The sequence below is a fragment of the Lepisosteus oculatus genome, chromosome 15, assembly GCF_040954835.1.
Source record: "Lepisosteus oculatus isolate fLepOcu1 chromosome 15, fLepOcu1.hap2, whole genome shotgun sequence".
In the NCBI taxonomy this organism is placed as follows: domain Eukaryota; kingdom Metazoa; phylum Chordata; class Actinopteri; order Semionotiformes; family Lepisosteidae; genus Lepisosteus; species Lepisosteus oculatus.
The window spans coordinates 17464326-17481869 of record NC_090710.1 but is presented as its reverse complement, the minus strand read 5'-3'; the positions used below and the strand labels follow the sequence as shown (position 1 = coordinate 17481869).

Below are 17544 nucleotides of genomic sequence, written 5' to 3'. Positions count from 1 at the left end.
TGCAATATTATTTATACAGTAAGTGCTTTTTAGGAAACACAAGGTGCTATACAATAGCATACACATAATACTAAAGTTAACCTAGTAGAGCAACACTAAATAATATGTTACACAATGTTTTCTGCAAGAAAAGGTTTTTAAACAAATTTTAAAATGCAGAATGCCACAGGGGTCCTTGTGGATTTGGATAGTCAATTTCACAGATGCTGCTGCCTGGTATCCATTCTTATTCATTATAATGTAGAAGACAAACCAGTCAAGTCTGGATGCCTACATTCAGGACTACAAGATAGATTCTGCTATTTGCTGTACAGATCTCTTTGCATTTGCATCCGTTCGTTGACAAGCAACAGCAGATGGTTACTCACTACCAGATCCTACAGCACCTCCATGTTGGGCTAATCAAGGTTGACCATATTGCCAATAACTTTCAGGTTACTCTTTGTGAGTTGGCATAGCATTTTCCACAGCTAATTGTGGAATCCCACAACCAATCAAGCCTTAATTCAGTGTTCCTCTGGAGCTCTGGATGTTTTGTACTGACAGCCTAGAATTTTGGAGCACTAGTACGGTAAGTGTGCGAATAGATGGCTTAGTGATCTTTTAAAAGAAATATTCATACTACTGCATTTTCTGTCCTTTTATACTGTATTTACATAGTTCTTTCTTCTACTTTTCAGTGCTGCCTCATACTGCATTCTGGTTTACCTTGGTTTCCACAAAATCACCATACTGTACACAATCAAAGTGCAGCAAAATGTATAAAGGAGCTTTAGTTAAAAAGCATTGCTTTATTTAATCAATGGTCACTACAAGAAGGGAAGCAAGTTATGCTAATCCCCAGGCCTGGTGGTGCTTTATTTAAATGACTTTTTCAAAACCTGGAAGAAGCATAACAGGATTTCTTCCTGCTGATTCCCTCAGCAGGTTTATCCGTTTACAAAGCCAAACCTGGATTAAGTTTAAAAACACTTTCACTGTGCACAACAGGGTATTCCAGTCTCATCCACCCTGTCTGACCTTTTCCAGCTAATAATTAGCATTAATTACAAATAAATGCCAACTTTTGACCCCAGACAAAGGTGAGTATTAAAACTGTTCTTGAATCAGGATTGAAACCGGAACAAGTATCTGGAATGTTAGCAAAAAAGGAAGTTCTGTTTTGCATAATTCCATCTTGTTAACCAAAACTCTAGCCATAATATTGGCAACAATTTTGGCATGTTAGTTTACGCATTCGATGATAAATTTCAGACGGTGGAACTTTAACATAACACAGGTATACAGATATACAGGTCCGGACCATTCCATGGTAGTTTGGACATACGGTATGTTGCATAAAAAACACAAATAAATAAAGGCAATCACAGGCAAAAAGTGGATGGAAATCCCTGATCTTAGTATAAGTATCTTTAAGGACCATCAGGAACTACTGTGCTGTCATGTACAGTAGATATGAAAAGATAGAACAAGCTAAAACAGAAAAATAATGAAGCAGTGGGTCTGAACTGGTTAGCTCCAGCAATGTTGTTTCTCTGCTTGGTAGAGGGTATACAAAGTATGATTCAGGCATACTTTTATTTATTTAGGTGATGATACTACAGATGTACCAAATCAATATTATTGAGTGATTCATCTCCTCTAAACAGAAATATCAGTTTCTCAGTCTAAGGCAACCCTAGTTCACAAACGAATCACATTTTCATCACTGTAGATATCCTGGTGGTGATGCCAGGGTAAGAGAGAGGTGAATTTCAGCAAAAATGCTTCCATATTGCAGAGAAAATGGTTCAGAAAATCAATTACATCTTTAAGACTAGGGACTGTACATAATCTGGAAGGTTTTAACTAGGTTTTCTGAGCCCACTATCACATTAGCACTCTGTAAGAATAACACTTTTCCAATTGCATTGAAATGTGTGTGATTGAAGAATTAAAGGTGAGAACAGGTCAAGATGCAGTATAGATACATAAGAAAGGAAAACTGACAGATGAGCTATAAGGGTTTTGCATTTTACACATTGTTTTACAACATACAGCACACAAATATTGCAAAACTGAGTAATCATAAGCTCTTTAAATGTACACAGCTTCTCAATGGTTGCATTTGACTTAAATATCATGTACATTTGAAACAACAAATGAGTTAATGTTTCAATCCTGCAAGAGTTACTGGCATCCTTTAAGTTTTGGAATGATGTTGAATATTTTTAAAATGTTTTTCAATTATGTGGATATCAAGAATTAGGGCATGATGTACAGTACTAGCTTATTTTAGCTTTCTTCACAATGTTTTTTTAATTGATTATGCTAAAAGCACCTAAGGGAATTAAGCCTCTGTCATCATATTTATTTTCCTCTTTGACAATAAATATTCATTGCAGATTTCAGCTGTCTTGAAAGATTATGCCTTTTGCAAAAGTGCCAAAAATCAACAAGAAGATGATGTTAAACAGACTTCACACCCCCCACTACATCCATAGATTGTTAGATTAATTGCCTTTGTAATTAATTGTCCAACCACACTGTACTAATCTTACCAAGTTGGTGGATAATACTTACTATACAACTTCAACATAATGCAAATATTGAACTATAACTGATATCTCATTCATGCGCCGTTTGTTAAGAATGTACTTGACTGTTGCCTTTTTCCAAAGTAACTTTCATTTGCAGCCTTTTAAACAGCAAAACATTTTATTTGTATTCTGTCAGTATTGTTCAGGCAGTTAGAATACACAGCAGTAACTCTGTAATATGTGAAGTCAATGTCCGAGCTATATGGGTCAAATTTACTACAACGGAACTTCATTGTTAGGTTTCTTATAATGTAATTATGTTTAGCTTGACTGTGATTATGTTCTGATGCTTTAATTCCATCAATTTTTCTGATTGAACCTGACAGAGATTCAATGGAATATACAGTATAGTATACATATATTTAAGAATAGCAGCACATTTTTTTAAATAGTATATTAAATGTACATTGATTATTGAAGTGATCATTTTTGAGGAAAATAACATCTGTGCCCATGTTGAGCTCTGTTTTGCACACTGAAGCCTTAAAGGGGAACTAATTTTACTGAATCTAAAGTTGCGAAGAAGCCTACTTCCCCATAAAGGAGTAAGAAAACACATGACCAGTTTATGAATATGTTTTGTCAAGGACTACTTACAATTTTAATTTTAGCAGTTATGTTTGACATTTCATGCATGGCAAGGTACAACATGAAACCTCACCTTTGCAGGGTCCTCCTCATAAAATGACCCAGCCTCAATGAAACAGTTGTTTTTCATGTTTTGAGGTGGCATTCTCTGTCATTTTGTGGACACATTCTGTGGACATGAAAAGCATCTCTCAAAATGCCTCTATTCTGTGACTGTGCCACCTGTAACAGAGTGGCAAATTAGGCAGAAGAGAAAGAACCTTTATCAAAGCAGCCTGACACCATCTATTTCATTGCTTTGATTTAATATTGCTGCAGCTTAGATGCTTCCTGCCGAGCGCCAATCTCTTTCCTTTTACCAAAGATAGAAACGGTAAACAATCTCAGTGTGTATCTCTCCATATAAAAAGCCCATCAAACGTTGAAACATCAAAGAGCCAAGGTCCATGCTCAGGTCTGGAGGCTGCTTACAAAATAACTGGCATTTGAAGGCATTTTAATCAGGTGAGCACTGTAGTAGGCAGACACTGTATATTCTAAAAGAGAAACATATCCACTGCCAGCGGTATTTTAAAGTTTTTCTTATCTTATATTTTAGCTCCTGAATAATTCAGCATACATAAACAGGATCCTGGATTTGAAAATAGTGCTTACATTCACTGACTAAACAAACTTTCAGATCAAGAGAAGTTCACTTACAGTATGACAACTGCCTACTATGGCTGCCTTTAAACACAATACTGTATACAAAATCACAACTCATTGGTGAATTGCATCAACAATACTTTTCAAAGCTTTTTTTCTTATTGCTTGTTTAATTGAAAAACTAGAATCAGACGATTTTAACCCTGATATTTGATGTACCAGATTAACTCAAAACATATTTTCCACCCAATATCTGCAGGTAACAAACCTGATATTTGATAGCAGCTTTTCTCTAAAGCATCTTTCTTCTACAAATGCATCAGCAGGTGCTAGATTTGAAAACCGCAGCTGGGAGGAAGGTCAAAACCTTGATGTAATCTAGGCATTAGTCAGATTTCAAGATCTTTTACTAAGACACTAAGAAATGAAGCTCAACTCATTCATTACAGGTTAATATTCACTAAAAGCACCATGATCCATTCAGAATTCCATAATAAGTAAATTATCATGTGTGCAGTTTAAAATTGTATCTATCATGCAGTGACACATTTTAGAAAGATTAGAATTTGAGACTGTTTGGAATTTCTGACATTGTTCTTAAGTGGTTCAACTCTTAAGTTACTCATGGTTGACATTTAGTTTCTTTTAGGGTTTTTAGATCTGAGGCTGGGTTTGTTAAGTCTGGTGTTCCCCAAGGTTCAATACTGGGACTCCTGCTATTCAGTATCTACAGTACATGTTCCTACTTGGTCGGATATTAAAATTACATGATCTACATAATCATTTCTATGCTGATGATACTCAAATCCATACAGTATGTCCAAATCCACTCAAATCCATATGTCCATACTAAACCTGACACTGAAGTACTGTAACTCTCATCTCTGCACTCTCTAATTGCGTTTCTGACATACAGTAAAAACCAGGAAGACACTAAATTTCCTTCACTTAAACTGTGACAAGACTGAGGCTGATTACCTACAGTGCATAGCACTGTGATAGCATTTCAATCAAAACTGAAGAATTTTCAGGTGATATTCAACCCTGACTTGACTTTTGACCGTCATATGCAGAATATTGTAAAAACCTCATTCTTTCATCTCAGAAACATTGCGTGTCTTAAGGAGTTTTCAACTGTTGTTGGAACATATTTGTTTTTTCTAGAACTGATAACTGCAATGCCCTACTTGCTGGGGTATCTAAATTCACACTGTACATATTGTATGCCCAGAATTCGGCAACCAGAATCCTGACCATGCAAGCAATCACATCACGCCAGCCTACCAGTCTTTGTAATGGCTTCCTATCACATTCTGAGTTCACTACAAAATTCTCATACTCACCTATGAGGCTTAACATGGCTTGGCACCTACTGTATCTGACTTATTATCTGTCTACTTCCCACCTCAAAATCCTCCTTTGTCCGACTCTGATCTTCCGTATATCCTTCAAGCTTGTTTACATTCTATGGGTGATAGGGCCTTCTCTTGCTTAGATCCAAAGCTCTGGAATTCTGTCCTCAAGGATATCAGAGAGTCACCTACCCTGGGTGCATTTACAGTAACTCTAGACTCTTTCTTTTCAGGCTTTTACTTAATTAGTCTCTGTGTCTTCTGCTGCACTTCTTATTGCTTGTTTTTTTGTACTTATTTTCTAATTTGTTATCCCTATACCTGTTTATATACATACTGTAAAGTATATTGTGACGTTACTCGTTAAAGACCCTATATACGTTAAAGACCCTATATAAAATATAGGTTATTATTATTACTATTTCCAAATAGGTGATTCTCTAGATTAGTTCTAATTATTGTTTCCATAACTTTTCATTTAATAGATTTATTTCTTCCCCTTTTCATGGATAGGTGCAACATTAATCATTTCCAGTCAATGGATACAACCTCTTTCTTGTCTCTCAAGATGTCACTTTCTTGAAGGACTACTGGTAGTCTCTTTTCAAATGGCCTAAGAGCACCTCTTCTTTACTTAAATACAATTGGTAGGATACCATCATATCCAGGATATTTATTTACTATACATTAAGTGCTTCTAACACCTGGAACATATCTGCTTATTGTATGCTAATATTATTTGGTATCCAACTTTGTTTTTGCTTAGACTATGGAAGGCTGTTTGCTATTTATTTGGCAGATGCCTAGCTAAAATATTAAATTAATATATCATCCATTTCCCTTTAATCATTCTCCCATGTTTATCGCTGAGACACATCACTTCAACCTTTACTGCTGTTTTGCTGTTGCAATAGAAAAATAAACTAAAGTAGTTGTTTGATGTCCTTTATTTTATTGTGTTTTGATAATTATCATAAGCTTATTTGATACTGTTAACCTCATGAGGATATGAGTATGCACTGTACTGTGGTACATCAATCCTTCAATGATTCATAACTTGACTCACAACAGCTCATCATAAACTTTTTATTAATTAAACTCCTAATAGCAGCGATAAATCAAACCATTACTGTTATTTAGATACAGTATATAAAAGCAGTGCTGCATTTGCAATTCCCCAAGGGTTCAAGGGTTGAATTGTCACAGCACACTGCCTGAAATACGCATTGCTGCATCTTTAAATCTGAATAGCATTATAACATCTAATAGCATAAAGCCTGTTAATCAGTTTATTATCCCAGCAATGCACTTTTACTCATATATTTAATTGCTACTGTAATCAGATTGCCAAATTTAGAAGGTTTAAAAGCACATTTTTATAATCATATCAAAGGTATACAGTTGCGTAACTACAGTGAGTGAATGTACTGTATTTATAAAATAGTTTATAAAACTGATAAGGTAAAACTGCAATACAGAACCTGTGTTTATATAGCACACATATCATGGATTTCATAATTGTGGAAATTAAATCATCACCCATTACAACAGTATGGAATTTTGTCGTCAATTACTTTTTAAGTAATTATAGCAATTGTAAAGGTCATCATGGGGTAACACACCATGTGACTTGTGCTTTGTGAATCACCCAAGCAAAATAGTTGCAGTCAGAATGTATGGGACATAATTCCCCCAAAAAGAGAGTCTTATAAATGTAGTAGAGGACATATGGATAACTGGGCAAGTAGTGCTGTGCCATAGGGATACCATGAGATACAGTATCACCCCTGGTGTGATGTCATGAAGCAGGAAGTTGAAACAAATGACTAAAATCCCATGGTAGAATCCATGCTAATGTAGAAATATTCTGGCAAGGTAAAACATCATTGGATATATATAACAGAGACAAGAATAGAAAGAAAATTGTTATGATATTTAACATACAAAATGCATATAAACTACTGACCAAGGAGCAGCATATTTTACAGGAAATGTGTGAAAAGTCCTAGATGTGTGTTGCCTCATCTACTGTAAATAAGGGGTGGTTTTGTCTGTCAGTGTTGTTACTGTAGGTTATGTACATACTGTATATTGAAGCTGAAGAAAATATTATATTATATTAAACTGTGCTATGTTAGGTTACAACAAGACAGAAATAAAGAGTTAAATATTTGACATCAAGATGTTGCCAATTGCACACATCAGCAGATCATGAAATCCCAACAGAGAGTATAATTTTTCATCTAGCAAAATTAGGGATACCACTAACCAGGGTTTTTGGCACCTAAACTCCAATTCAAAAGGTCCACGCCAAGGAAAAGTAGAAACCATACAGGATTAGCTGATTAGGGGAAAAAAAATCTATGGATCAAGACAAGTTATGAGTCCTTGTATTCAAATCAGACAACTCATTCCACCATTTTAACTTGCTGTTGCTGGAAGGACTTATGTAAAAAAATAGGACAAAATGGCAAACAGTGACAAAAATACACATTCTAAAAAATAATTCCAATTGACAAATAAGCAAATAACCTTAGTATATAGTTCCAAAAGCTGTTTAAAATGGACAATATTTAATGCCATATCTGAGCTCTTGTATATGAAATATCCGAGACAGTGCTCTTTATTTAAAATGAGGTTAAACATGTATACACAGAGTACACATACTGTATATTATATATAATATACATATACATATTATATACATATAAATAGACATATGTACATGTTTATATGCGTAATGTACATAAATATAGACACATCGCATATCATAATTATTGCAGTAAGTGAGGAAACACTGTTTTCTCTGAAAGTGCACTGCAGGTTATAACTGACACTTACAGTATTCACTATTGCTATAAACAGATGCCATACTAATTTAGGGAGGGAACAAATGTAAAAAATCACAGAGCATTATTAGGATATTAGCTGGAAGGGAAACAGGAGCTGCAGTGAACCCTGTGCGTGATGTGATTGCTAATGGCCGGTACACAGTGCGAGTGAGAAAGAGAGAGAGAGAGAAACAGGAGACAAGGCAGGGCTGCACCACTCCACCCTGTACACTGCAGATACAAGTCTAATTAAATCACATCAGCACCCTATTGGAAAGGACATTTGGCACAGAGCTCCGAAATTCACAGAAAGTACAAAAGTTACTGAAAAAATAAAAGCTTAATGTCACATCCTGATTTCCTGTCAATACAATTCTGTTTTTCTTACCGCCTTCCATTCCATCACTTCAGATAAATAACACTCCTGATTGGAAACTAAACGGTTCTTTTGTCTTTCTCATGTTTGTTTTGCCATTTCCTGTATTTTTGTCTCACTTTCTAAGTAGCAACAATTCAATTCAGGTCTCCTGAGGATCTGTCACAGCATATCTCAGTTACAGTTTACTCATGCCAACAGTCCAGTTTGCCAGAGAACAGCTGAGGTCCCTTTTAGACAAAACGTATTACTGTCAAGTAAATTGACAATGTATTCTTAGATCTTTCGGGTACTGTGGCGGCAATGGCGCAATGCCTTATCATGTGTGACTGGCTGTCATTGAAAATGTCCAGATCTCAGTAGGGAATGTGGTGTGATGACTACGTACCTTGCTAAAATGTCCGACTGTTGTTTATGGCATTTGAAGGCATTCAAATTGGAATTCAGGGCTGCCAATTGGCAGTTTACTCTCCACCCATCATATTGTTCCTGAATATTGCAAGTGCTGTTTCAGTTCAACTGCAAAGTTGATTTTTCTAATTAATTCAAATTCAATATGTTTATCGTACTAGTTCACCATACTACAGAAAAACATTGCTGTACGTTTAACAATCTGGAGAAAAGCAACCAGTTACATTCTAGGGCATAAGGGAATGTCCTACACTGATAATCTGAAAGAACTGAACCTTTTCGATCTTGGACAAAGAAAACTACAAGGAGACCTGCCTAAAGTATTCCAAATGTCCGCATTGATCAAGTTAACCCAAAGCACTTCTTTAAAAAATCAGCCTAATTAGATAACATGGCCATTAGCAAACATGTTCTAGACAGGCCAAATTGCCTCCTTCATTTTGTAACTCTTACGTTCTTATGGTGCAAATATGGTAAAGGTATGTTGCATTTTTTTTAATTTTAACTGTACTTGTTACTTTTGCAATTCATTAGTCTCTGCTCCTTCATTACAGTGTTGCACCACAACACTGATCTGTTTACAATGTGAACCTTAATCTCCAAGATTCTCTGCAGACAGCACATATTTCTTAACAAAAATCCTCACGTTTGATAATCACTTAGTTAGGTTAACATCAAATAGGTTTCATTCTGGAGTTGCAAAGGCAAAAGTATGCGAATGAAAAAAAAATTTTTCAATCGTCTCTAATTGCTTCTTATTTTCTTTATTGAGGATATGGTGTGGCCATCAGGGTGCAGATCATTTCTGGAGAATTGGGTCTATGACAGAATCTGTTCAGTGCCACAGTAAAAAAAAAATGTAGTGAAGCTGTTGTGATTAGTTTGCATGCTGCGTTTAGAAAGCATTCAAAATTGTGTTCAAGAAGTAAAAGAACTGCCAGCATTTTACTGTTTTTAGGTCCTGCTCACTCTATTAAATATCTGTGTTATTCAATTCATATTTCTGTGAATACTGCTGTTGGCTATAGTCATTAACCATAGCACAATTTTGAAAAGAGTGCTACGCAGTGAAAAAAGGACATTATAACACATATTAATGTCATAACATCAGTAATCTTTTGCCAGCTAGTTTGCTTTTCCTTTACACATTCTGGCCACCTTCCTTTAGAGGGTTTATTTTTTTCCATCTGAGCTTGTAACATGTAAATAAATCTAAGGAGAAACTGCTATATGGAATTATGTTAAATATACAGAGCATAAGATGCTGATCAGACATTGAGTGAAAAACAAATTACAGGCAAACAACAATAAAATTCTCCAATATCTTATTACAAAGTAAAATAATACATAATCTCAACTGTAGGTTTCTGAATTTTACATTGATTTAGCAGAATCTAAATTCTAAAACCTAAGGAATTTAAATTCACACAAACTATCACCATAATGTCACTGCATGCAGGGAATGAACGGATGTCATTAAAATGCAAGCCTCTGCAAAAAAAAAGTAGATTCAGTAAGCCAAAACATTGCAGATCGATTCTTTAATTTCTTTGTCAAAAATGTGATTAAAAAGATGAATTATAATTAGTTCATAACAAGTTCATTATATTTACTCTGTGCTGTCAGACCTGGTCACTTCTCCATCATTGGAAGGAGCTGACTGACTACTTCTCAAGATGAACACCTGTATATGATACTAATGTGATGATAATAATGGTGCTGTTGATGCAAACAGAAACACCAGTATGAGGATTTTGGGGGTATTATTATTAGCTGTTGCTGGAAGCTCCTGACATGTCTCTTGTGCCACATGTGAATTAGATAGAAAAGAAAATATCTCCAGAAGTAACACTAGGTGGCAACCTCCATTTGAATACATACTGGATGCCAAAAGGTTGGTTTTGACAAAATAACAGACATCCATGACTTGTGAAGACTATACATAGGTTGTATATTCCCCTAGTCAACCTTGTGCTGGGGAGTAATGTGTGATTTGGCTTTACCATAGGTACAGAACAACATTAGCCATGCTTTACAAAAATCAGACTAGTGGCAGATTGTGTCTTCTGTGCTTGATTTCTCATATACTGTAGGTACCAAAGGCTGTTGTTCAGTAATCATACTATCAGAGTAACAAGCAAATAAATGACTATGAAAAATGAGATGATTTTTATGTTTGGGTGTAATGCATTAAAATGTCCATGTTTCCAATTTATCAGCCAATAGCAATTAATAGCTAGTGAGCTCCCCCACTGCAAGAGTAAGTCAGAAAACATTTGGGCTTTTTGCTTCTTAATCTCAGCACTGTCTCCTAAATGAACTGTTTGAGAGCTGTCTCTGTCATATAAATTATATTTTAAAGATACAGTTTGCAACCGAGGAACATCTTCTACCAGTGCACTTTATATTGTGAGTTCACTTTCATTCTTTAATTAATGATGGATATAAATGCAAACATACGCTAGGATTTTAAATCAATCAAAATCTCCAGTATTCAGAGTGTATGTGTTAGTTTGGACCTGTTTTTATAACGGACTTAGTGCTTGAGGTTCAAGGCACATAAGAACTGCTGCACTGGCATTTGAAAGCCATCTGCCACAGTAAGATGTAAAACAACTTGAGAAACTGTGTAACAGTTTCTGTTTATCAAAAAAGACTTCCTTGTGTTATCTGAAATTAAAACTAAGCCTTTTTTCTGAAGGCTATACATCTCCGCCTGCCAAATTAATGAACAATGGCTTGATCATAATCAGCATATGCAAAATAGAGTAAGCTGTGACTCATTATTTTCTAACTTACCTTTGTGTTGTACTCCTTTAAGGAAGAATGTTTGCAATACCAAATTTGTGTTAACATGTTTTGACTTAAGAGGTCTAAGGCTTTACTATCATTCAGAAATCAGGCACTGACACCTCCTGGTTATTTGGCTACAACCCTATACTTTCAGAGCAGGGTATGATGAAGTAATGGTCTCATTGTTTTGCAACACTGATTTTGTTTCCTAGCACACACCAATGTAACGTAGATACTTTTCAACCTAGTTATCCAATGTCACACCAGCATAAAGTCACAAAAGCCATTCAGTGCTGTGAGCACAGTGCAAAAAGAAGAGCTCTTATGTTTGCAGGAGAACTGACCAAGTCCAGTCTATAGATTCTCATGAAAATAAAAGCTTCAAGTTGCTCATCACCAAGGAAATTCTCATAATAAAATGTCTTAGATTCCATGCCAAAATGCCAAAACTCTAACAGGAAGCATCTCGAACTCAAAGGTCTCTGAACAGTGGAAAAAAGTGAAGGTATGAGGGAAACCTACAGTAGGATTCACCTTCCAATGTCACTGTAGTCAACCTATGTGATGCTTGTTAGCTCACATGCAAGCCCCTGGGGGTTCATTTGGCTAGAGGCACAGTGTGGATTCACATCAGAGATCCAAGTTGCAGGTCATCTCCTACAGTCTGAGCCCAGGCTTTTACTAGTTGAATTACTCAGGAGTCTATGTTTTAATACAGAATCCCACTCATGTCCTTCCCTTTAAAACTTGAAACATGTAATGTTTAATTCTCTCTAGCAAAACAGAAAAAAAACTCTATGCAACTATACTGAAGACATTATAGGGAATTGGAGATACAGCATTCTTCAAAATACAGTTGTCTCTGCAATCACAGAAGTGCCATCTTAAATTACACTAAGTGGTGGGTATATCATATTAATATTTATAGTCACTTACTTCGGAAATGTATTTTAACTAAAAACCTATTCACTCTGTAATTGCAATATCAAATAACGCTAGGACTTCTTAAGCAGACTTGTATTGCTAATCTCTGTTCTATGCCACAATTAATTCAATGCCTGCTGCTTTATATAGGTACATTACAGGAGAGATTAATGGCAGCTTTGTGTCTGAATTCTGCCTTTTCTTCTCATGAATATGAAATTATTCTTTTTATCATATCAAGGTTGACAGTCGACTGTATGACTGGCCAGTCAAAAACAGCAAAATGTTTAATTTACTGTAGGAGTCAATAATGCATTGTTTTATGTTGTACTAAACAGCTGTAAAAATGCTGATTAGTTTGCATTACTTAAGAAAGTAATATAATATAAAGGTTTTATAGATTTATAAGACATTATGCACTAGTTTTATCCACACTCTACTTTGATTAATATTAATTAAGCAATAACATATACCTTTCATTATAAATCTGAATAGATGGGTTTCAGAATTATATTAGTTGCCAGAACTTCAAGTAACTGCAGGTATTTAAAACAAAACCAATCTTAAATCTTAGAGATAAAAAACTATTTTCATGAGTCCTTAGCTCTATGGATAGGTTCAAAAACTGAATAAAACATTGCACATTTTACAGGATATTGTATTTGTGGTGATTAATAATTTATCCCTTAATTTAGAAGCTTGTTTCAGAAGAATACCAATGTTTTTTTCCTGATATTGAAATTGTACTTTAATATCTGTTACAGCAGAGATGTAAAAATAAACAGAAGTTCTGAAAAGAAAAAACACCACTGGTTTCAGTCATCTGGTGATAATTTCAAGGAATTCTGTAACTGCTGTTTTGTTGTCTTGGAGATGCAGAAATAATATTCCATCATTTGTTCTAAAAAGAACCCACCTGTTACCAACCTGGAGGTCATCCTCCAGTTTCATTGGTGTCCCAGTGGTTCCATCAATGGGACACCAGTCCTTCATGGAATACACACAGGCACAAGGGCTTAATTTAGAGTGAACAAAGCCAGAATGTCTCTGGGAGTCTGGTGGTATAAAAGACCTCGCACAAACCCGTGAAAACACAGGAAAAACATGCAAAAGCCACACAAAATATGCTACAGTCTGCAATCAAACCCAGGACCCAAGAGCAGTGATAACTACCACTCCATTATGCTATTTTGCCACCAGATCTAAGAACTTATTCTATTGATACTTTGTGTTTCAAGCTAGAACCTTGGGATTTCTTAAGGTCTCTTAAGGTATTTGTAGTCAAGAATGTTGAATCTGTTGATGATAATAGCTCGCACACTAAGAGATTATGAAAAATTGTGTTATACATGACTACATATGGTTATAACTGGATCAGAAACAACCATGTGCAGTATTTTTATTTTTTTTACTGTCCACATCCAGTGTTTAAAAGAGTGTTTAAACTTGGATACTACTATGTTAGACATGTGCTGCAGTTGCTTTCAGGATGCCAGCTTCATTTCAATGCCACAGGGAAATGGTCTCAAGATATGACATCACCCACTGCAGCTACGCAAACATCCACTAAAGTCTTTTCCTTTGCATCAAGACTTGGATCAATGCATGTCTGCAGTAGTTCCGAATGACTTTAAACAGAAAACAAGAGATTCATTACTTCAACAATTTCAGGAATACAGAGTGATGCATCAGACTATATCCTTCATTATGTCACTAACTGTTCCTTTAACACAGAGTATTTCTATTGTCGGTGCTGTTTCTTGATTTCTAACACAAGTGAACATTAATAACAAGAAATGTTATGTACTTGATAACATGAACAATTTCATGCATGTTCTGGTTTACAGCCACCTGGATCTGGTGGTTAAGATTTAAAAACACAAAAGATCCTGTTACAGCATCACAATACCCTCACAATTAAACCCTCATATACTGTACATCAGCAGTTGTTTCAGTTGAAATAATTTTACTTTCTGTGAGATATAAAATGAGCCTAAGGGCATTAAGTCATATTTTTTATTCCTGTCTATTTAGTTAGTAAAACTAAAGATGTGTCATATTACATCTGAGTTCACCCTATCTAAAATGTTACACACTGTTATATATAATGTCATATGTTTCATATTTTATATATCTGAGTATTTCGTACCAGCACTTTCCAATAAATATCATTAGTGCAGAGGTACAGTAAATGTGTAACAGCAGAAGAATAATATCGTATTTATCAAATTAATTTAATGTAATGAAAAACTCAAAAAGGCAATTGAAATAAGAAAAAAGATTAATATCAATTTAATTTGTTTACAGTATGTAAGAGAAAAACGTTTAGCCTTTAAAAATGAATGTTTAGACTTCAAAAAATGACCTATTGTTAGAGGGCAGTAGGTTCAGACAAGATGGAAGATTTTGTCTGAAAACACATTGCCCAGACATTAATGGGACATGAAAGTTTTTAAAAGTCTTAGAGAGACTCCTTTTGGGTAAAACTATGTTGATTATAGCTTTGGAAGAAACATTGATGTGTAAAGCTCAGCTGCATAGGAAAAATAAGTAAATTATGAGTTTAAAAAAGTTAGGTTTTTGTTTTGTGTGTTGTTTTAGAGCCTATACAGTATCCTCGCTGTAAAGAGAGCACTATTTCTCACAGTTCACAGTACAACTGTTTGTCTATTTACCTAACACCTGCCTATTAAAAGATCACATTATAGCAACCTGCCCTTGGCCATACTGTACTAGTATTTCTATTCCATAGAAAAAAAAAAACATTAACAAAATATAGAATCAGTCTGATCCATTTACTTAGATGAAAATGTGCATAACTGGTCCCAAATGTACTTTGAAATAAACTTTATTTTGGTATTGGATCTTGGTGTTAGATGCATCTTCATAGAAATGGAATCATAAAATCTAAAACTTCTGCATTTAAAGTTTTGAAATATATTGAAAAAGTATGAAGAGCAGTAAGTCTGGTATTATGACGATGACAAACTGCAGAAAGAGAGAAGCAGTGGACTGGTGTGAATATCCATTGAAAACATTTTCCAATTGGTGGGAACGGGGAAGAGTGAGGTACATATGTTGCATATTTGACCATTAAAAAACATTTGCAAGACACATGACAACCACATTGAAATTTTACCAGGTCGATAAAAATCAGATTATTGCCTAATTTAAAGTCATATAGAAGCTTAATATTGTTCGGTGCTGCACGTCCTGCATTTCACTAAACAGCTTGCTCAATTTTTCAAAGCACTCACTTCAGAGACCTGCTAAGTGAGAGTACTGAACCACTTGTCCTGTGTTCTGAAATCCCCCAGCTGAGAATGTGAAATTGCTTGCTTATCCACCATGAGTTCGTTAAAATTCAGAACATTTTTCCCAAGACACATCCCACAATACCAAAGTAGCACACACCCCTTGAGCTAAAGAAAAGCTAAGCTAACTGAAAGGAGGAAGTTTTCCCATTGGGAACTGTGCCTTGTCATGCATGTTTATAAATATAAAAGTAACAACAATATTTGGTTAATATATTTATAGTTATTATCTGCAACCCTCATAAGTATAAACTATTGATCCACATCTCCAGAAAATAAGAACATCTTACCTTTTAGATGATTCCAAAAATTATGACAGAGATCATGCGAATACTCTTACTAGCAGGTTCCTTAAAAAATGAAAAGGATACATTCGGACGCCTCCTGTTCTTGTCCCGATGGCCAGGATTTTTTGTACAGGGTCAAAAGCCAATGCAGTGGGTTGGTATGGAAAGCCATGGCGCACCGTCTGAAATAATAACAATAACAATAATTAAAGTTTATATTTTCCATTTTATTTCTGGAAATACACGCTTAATAAACAGCAAATCACATGTCATTAACTGGCTGAGTCTGAGAGTCTAAGATCCCCACACACACTCACTAAAAGGGAGGTAGTGATAGTGGGAGACAGCATTGTGCTCATGAGTAAAAGGGAGTCTCATCAGAATCAGAATCACTTTTATTTGCCAGTGTGTCAGGTACAGGAATTTTCCTTGGCACATTTAGAACCTGCTCAACACAAAAATCACACAGGTGCAAAAAGAGCATTAACATTACTGCCATAACAAAAGCTGGGGAGACACAAAACACAGTCACAGTATGTGCTCACAGTACAGTACAGATGTGCGGAACATGTAGACATTATAGTATATATACTGTAAGACACAAGGTCGTATGGTACATTGCTGCTACAGTTGGGGTAGATCAATGTAGGTCCATGAAGGAATACATAACATAAGAGAAGGCAGAATGCTGACTCTCAAAGATAGATTTTAAGGATTTTAGCTTGGCAAGTAGAGGAATGTTTATAGTAAACTTATCAGGAATTCCCCAGATGCAATTCATCTGGGAAATGTATAATCTCCTGAATTCCCCAGATTCCACGAGTGCAAAGGGGAATATGAAGGTTTAACACATGGATGATAAATTGGTACAGAGATAAGGGGTTAGAGTTATGGAATAGCAGGGGTCCGTATAGAACACATGAAACTTGTACTGTCAGGACACGTTGCACCTTAACCAATATTGGGGAAGCATAATTACAGAGTAGGAGAGAAGAACTTGAACTGGTGTGCAAAGAGCTAGCAGGGGGCCAATTCTAGTGGGAAAAGAATACTGTAGATAGTCCTAAAATAACACCCCTGTTCTACCTATTGGACACCACTTATCTCTTCTAGAGGAGGTGGAGAAGCAATAAAAGGCAAACAATGTTTAGCTATATAGTTAAAAGGCACATTTAAATACTATTAAGACCTAATTTAAGACCTTATTGTGTATAATTCAGGTCATCATGTTATAGAAAAGATACTGATGTGCTGGGATTAGTTCAGAGAAAAGCAACAAGATACATGCTGGGGCTTAAGGGAATGTCCTACATTGACAGGCTTAAGGAACAAAACCTTTTAAGTCCTGACCAGGAGACCTGATACAAGTATTCAAAATCCTCATAGTCATCTCAAGGATTTCTTTACAGTCAACAATGGAACATGAAGCTGGGTACACAAGTGT

General features: G+C 35.5%; 1 protein-coding gene across 11 annotated transcripts in view; it reads right to left on the bottom strand.

Moving 5' to 3' along the window:
- Nucleotides 1–17544, bottom strand: part of stxbp5l (syntaxin binding protein 5L) — a 259708-nt gene that overhangs the window by 215728 nt on the left and 26436 nt on the right. For all 11 annotated transcript variants that reach the window (XM_015363844.2, XM_015363849.2, XM_015363846.2 and 8 more), the window contains exon 2: nucleotides 16185–16282. In XM_015363844.2, coding sequence (XP_015219330.2) covers nucleotides 16185–16282 — 98 coding nt within the window. The remainder of the gene's footprint in view (nucleotides 1–16184; nucleotides 16283–17544) is intronic.